Source organism: Cupressus sempervirens, chromosome 11 (genome assembly GCF_028749045.1).
Source record: "Cupressus sempervirens isolate cs-2001-9-10 chromosome 11, ASM2874904v1, whole genome shotgun sequence".
In the NCBI taxonomy this organism is placed as follows: domain Eukaryota; kingdom Viridiplantae; phylum Streptophyta; class Pinopsida; order Cupressales; family Cupressaceae; genus Cupressus; species Cupressus sempervirens.
In genome coordinates, this window is record NC_143128.1 from 650207705 (window position 1) to 650213413 (window position 5709).

General features: G+C 32.8%; 1 protein-coding gene across 4 annotated transcripts; it reads left to right on the top strand.

The window, feature by feature from the left end:
• Positions 1–327: 327 nt before the first annotated feature.
• Positions 328–4991, top strand: LOC149531445 (GABA transporter 1-like). Of its 4 annotated transcripts, none has more exons than XM_089810319.1 (7): positions 328–459; positions 1231–1461; positions 2072–2169; positions 2261–2450; positions 2531–2661; positions 3309–3545; positions 4321–4991. In XM_089810319.1, the coding sequence occupies exons 1-7, from the start codon at positions 360–362 to the stop codon at positions 4699–4701; spliced, it is 1368 nt and encodes a 455-aa protein (XP_089666445.1). In that variant the 5' UTR covers positions 328–359; the 3' UTR covers positions 4702–4991. The 4 variants fall into 4 exon arrangements, with proteins under 4 accessions (XP_089666445.1, XP_089666447.1, XP_089666446.1 ...); XM_089810321.1 differs by having other exon boundaries at positions 2549–2661; XM_089810320.1 differs by having other exon boundaries at positions 2264–2450.
• Positions 4992–5709: the final 718 nt, after the last annotated feature.

Here is a 5709-nt window from a genome sequence, read left to right on the forward strand (position 1 = left end):
GAGCCCTGTGTGTGCGTAGATTGAAATCTTGACGGAGACATTTCAATTTGACATTTCATGAAGTGTAAAAGAATTTTTTTAATTTATATGCTTTCAAAGTAATCGTCGTTGTTTGGAAACCATCAATCATCATATGCTTGATTCGGAAACCAATTGTTTTACAAGTACACCTGACAATGACTCGAGGAAAAGAAAAGAGGGCTGAATGTGAAATTTAAAAAATTGATTTGAATGAAGAAAAATGACCTCAATTTAACTTTTCCCATTTTCCTTTTAATTTGACCTTTAGTTGAGCCATCTACCAGCCCTGCTATTTGTATTGACTAATTGGATTTATTTTTTCCCTGGAATCAAAGACGATGGCTAGTCATTCTAGTGATAACAAAGCTTCAGAGAAGCAAGATGCAAACACAGGAAAACACTTGGATGCAGGTGCCATATTTGTGTTAGAATCCAAAGGTAGGAATATATATTTTGTTTCAATGAATATTAGTGCCCAACACGGCGTTTTGCTTCTCAGCTTATGTCCCTCCGACTCTACATAGATAAACGAATGATGTGGGTTATCTTAAGTTAGTTAAATTGAAAGGTATTCATGTATTTTTTTTGGGTTATACCGAAGTATCTAATAATTGAAAAGTGTGCACGTATGTTTTTGTTATACTGAAGTATCTAATAACGATATTGTTATTAGATTTCAATTAATCTTTAACAGTTACAAGAATTCAAGAATTTATGTTTTATAATTGTGTATTTAATATTAGTTGCATCTAATTGATTCTTAGGGAAGTGACGAACTACTGAAATATGAAATATATAGATAAACAAGAAATAGTCTGATTGAAAGGTTCAACTGGGAAAGAAACAGGAAGAAAATCCAGTATTCTTGCCAGAATACAATATGAAGAGAAAGAGAAGATAGACAAAGAAGCTAAACAGCCAGCAGCGAATTGGGGAAGAGGAGCTGAAAGAAGAGGTCAACACTAACAGTCTGAATAAACAAGTTCAGAAGATAATAAATTCCCCAATTTGAAAATCAAACTACATCTTAAGTGTGCTAAACCATGATATTTTTTCTAAGTTTAAGTCTATTTGAACTTGCTACCTCATTTGTAAAACTTTCAGAATTGATCAAATGAAACATATTGCTCAAGCCCCTAGTTTGATGTTTCCATTTACATCTGTAGATTAGTTCTAAGTAGAGCTAATTAAGTTAAATGGTGGTTGCAGGTACATGGCTTCATGCTGGCTATCATTTGACAACCTCCATAGTCGGGCCTCCGGTGCTGAGCCTCCCGTTTGCATTTGTATCACTAGGATGGGGTGCAGGAATAGTATTACTGACCATTGGAGCAGCAGTTACTTTCTATTCGTATAATCTCCTCTCACTGGTGCTGGAACATCTAGAGCTCAAGGGCAACAGACACCTACGGTTTAGTGATATGACCACAGAGATTATGGGTATATTCCATTCAAGCTTCATTAATCCTCTGTCTATAGCTTCACCACATTTTATTACTTGGGGGCTAATCAGTTATGATTCTTTTATGTAGATTTTATATTTATAGCTAACATCGAAGCACCTTCATTAAGGAAGGCTTATATTCAAAAATTGAAACTCTGATGTGTTTTAGAGTGCTTAATGTTATTTCTATGCCTAAATTTTGCTTTTATGGATTATTTGAAGAGATGTACCTTATTGACTAATAATCAATAAGGTGGGATAAACTTGAGATGAATGTAGAGTGACTGGGTATCTAAATGGTTTATCTTAAAAGAAAAGTAGTCACTTTTGGGAAGCCGTGATTAGAATACGTATCAGAAGTTTAAAGATGAATCATACTATTATTTTTAATTGACTTTTTTTTTTGGTAAAGGTAAATGGTTTTGAGTTGTGGTTGAAGAGATTGTAAATGGAGGACCTCATTTTTAATAGAAATATTAACAACAATTAACTGAGATTTTGAATTTTGATAAAAAACAATAATATTACAGCTTAACCATCACCTTATATAATACCCGGAATTCAATATCTAATTTAAGAGTCCATGTTTTATGAGCTCTCTTACAGGCCCAAAATGGGGTCGTCTCGTTGTGGGACCACTACAGTTTTCGGTCTGCTGCGGAGCTGTTGTTTCATGTACTCTTCTTGGAGGTCAGAGTTTGAAGGTAACTTTCAAAAACAATAAGACAGACAGACTTTTTTTTTCTTGTGAAACACTGAACAATTTCATTGACTGCCTAATGGATTTTGTAATAGCAGTTCTTATATAAGATCTATCATCCAAATGGGGAGATGCAGTTGTATCAATTTGTAATTCTATTTGGAGGGCTGATGCTTTTACTCGCTCAAATGCCATCCTTTCATTCACTGAGATATATAAATCTAGCATCTCTGTTTCTGTGCTTTTCCTTTACTGCATGCGCCGTGGGAGGTTCTATCCATGCGGGTTGGTCTTGACTATTCATTGACTTTGCCTTTGATTGAATTTGGATGCCCACTTTTCTTAATTGTTAATTTACATGGTAGGAATCTCAAGCGATGCAGAAAACAGAGACTACAGTTTGGTTGGCAGTAGAACAAGCAAATTGCTTGCGGCTTTCAACTCTTTCTCAATAATTGCAACAACTTATGGCAATGGAATCCTTCCCGAGATTCAGGTGAGATTGGTTACCTATTCAAAAGAAGGTGGGATTTATACATGTTAAAAGTTTCATCCTTTCAGTTTTCGTAATGATAGGTACAGAAGGGAGATCCCAAACTTCCCAGACCAATCAAACTCTCAGTTGAACTAAAAGAACAAGACAATATGTATTTGTTTTTTTTTTCCCTCATTTTACAAGGTTAAAATCTTATATTGTACAGACAACTTACAGGAAATCAAAAGCATTTTATTAGGAACTCCATTCATCTCAAAAGATTTTAATGGTAAAGATATGGTGGCTGTACAACTTGAACCCACTTAATTACGGAATTGTTTTTGAAATTTTATTAAAATTATTATTAAATTTTTTAATTAGAAAAACGATCCATGCTCTGGCAAGATTTGATCTTTAGTTGACTCTTTTGAAACCATTCAACTTCATCAACAGATCCATTGACAAAATTTCATATATTTAACCTCAACAATTCATTATACTATATTAAAATAATTTATCCCTTCCATAAGAAACCATAACTGCCCAATGATCTCCTTGTAAATGAATACAAACCTGCCTTAAATTCTTTGTTGCAAATCTCAGTGAAAAACTAATAGAATTTTATACGTTTTAATCTTAGTTACTAATATTTGAGGCGTTTTTTGCAGGCTACCCTAGCTCCTCCAATTTCAGGAAAAATGTTCAAAGCATTGTGTGTATGTTATACAGTGGTTGTGTCCACTTACTTCTCTGCTGCAATTTCAGGCTACTGGGCATTTGGCAACAAGGCCCAAGCCACAATTTACAGCAACTTTGCGCCTGCAGGAAGGCCACCTTTTGTTCCCAACTGGTTTCTTTTCATGGCCAACATTTTCATCCTTCTCCAAACATCCACAGTAACTCTGGTTAGTTTAGTTCATCGTGCATACTTATTATATTATTATTATTTTTAAAGAATAATAGATACAGCTAGTGAACAATAATCTCTAATTTTAAGAGAATCTGTAGTTCTCCGGACTGCTTAAACATCATTCTTAGATAATTATAAGTGTTAAACAGTTAAAGTTGATTTATTTTTCTAATTTTAATTTCTTCCTTAACATGTGATATTTAGGATTAGTCGCAATTCTATTATATAAAGTTATAAACACAACCAAAAGTTTTTCCCTCCCATTCATTTTTTGAAAGTCTCGTAGTGATATGCAAATTTTTCATACCAAAGGTCTTTTTGATCACCTACATTATACTGTAAAGGGGTAAGTAGTTTAGAGTTGGAGTGTCCCTATATACAAATGATATTTTCAAGGAAAATTTCCAAAAGTGTAATCTTGAAAATAATATATAAACATGTTGGATATGTGAAGTCCAATGATCATGACCTCTAGCCTCCTCCCATCTCTTCACTTGTCAGTTGTATATGCTTCTTTAAATGACTGTGTATAAGTCATGGATGATTGTATTGATTAAAGGTTAATAAGAGATTTTGCTGTTTCAAGAGTAGACATAGACCAGTTTTGCTGAACCACTATAATTTTCTGTGTTAGTGTTTGTTTTGTTTTGCTATCACATCTTAATATGATTTTTTTAATCTACTAAATTAAAACTTACAAAACATTCAGTGCATATTTGAATCTGTGTACACTTCTAAACCTCTCTTGGTAATGTAAATTTTCCTTGCAGACTTATTTCCAACCGGCATTTGCAGCTATTGAAAGCAGATCTGCAGATGCAGAGAAAGGGAGATTTTCTATGCGTAATGTTGCTCCCAGATTGATTTTAAGATCTTTTTGGGTGGCAATTGTAACTTTGGTGGCTGCCATGCTACCATTTTTCGGAGATATTAATGCAGTGGCCGGTGCATTTGGGATTATGCCGTTGGACTTTATTTTGCCAATGGTGTTGTACAACATGACATTCAAGCCTTCCAGAAGGAGCTTAATTTTCTGGGTGAATGGCTCGATTGGTGTTTTGTTTTCTGTTGTGGGAATCCTGAGCTGCTTTGCAGCCGCCAGACAAATCGTCCTCGATGCTAACACCTACAAGCTCTTCGCCAATCTATGATCTCTTTAGGTTCAGCTGGTAGCAGTTTCATTTAAAATTAGATGATAAAATTAGCACCTTGATCCTATGCTTTTATAAAACATTCCCTGTGTACTGTGCGCGCATGGGGTATTCAGATTCCTTATAGTTTCTTTTTTAACCAAGAGCTATATACCATTGATTGAGGATTCGTTCTCCCATGATGGTAGAGGCTATGCTTACAGAATCTGGCGCATGTTAAAAAAATAGAGTATCTTAATTTTATTGCGGAAGAATTCTTAAATTTTTCCGATCAGAATATTTTAATTTTACTAAGTAGGCTGGATCTGGCTCAGAATATTTTAACTTTATTAGTTCCTGTCATGGCAGAATATGTTAGATGTCATATTAGTTGCTATAACTTTTTAACTAGCCAATGAGAGTGAAGAATTTTTAACACATATGTCTATCAACTATAGTTTGAAATTTTCCATCTATTTAAATGATTTAAACAAAATAATTTACCTCTTCTTTGATTGGCTTATGTCATCTTTGCATTAATTATTCATACAAATGTTCTTTTACCATATAAAATTATTTTTACAACTATTTTAAACATAAAGTAATTACATCAATGACATGACATGTGGACTATTTTCTTTATATAAGAAATAAAACTTAAATCTTAATATTTTTCAATATAGTTTTTATTTTATTTTTAGTATTTTATATTATTATGTTCAATTTTCTATTTTACTTTTTCAATTATTGATTGTGAACTAGAATATTTATATAAATATTTAATCACAATAATTTAATATGAATATATGAGATTTTATTTTATTCATAATTATTTATTTATTAAAGTTTATTTAAGAACATTATAAAAACTTGAATTTGGTGCTAATATACTACGGCACCATCTTATCTCAAGCTAGATTTTCTATCCAATGCAAATAAGCTATTTTACACTGTTCAAACCATAGCAAGTATTTATCAATGTTTCAATGGGAACATTACTTCTTCTATTTTGTTTAAACTAAAAATTCA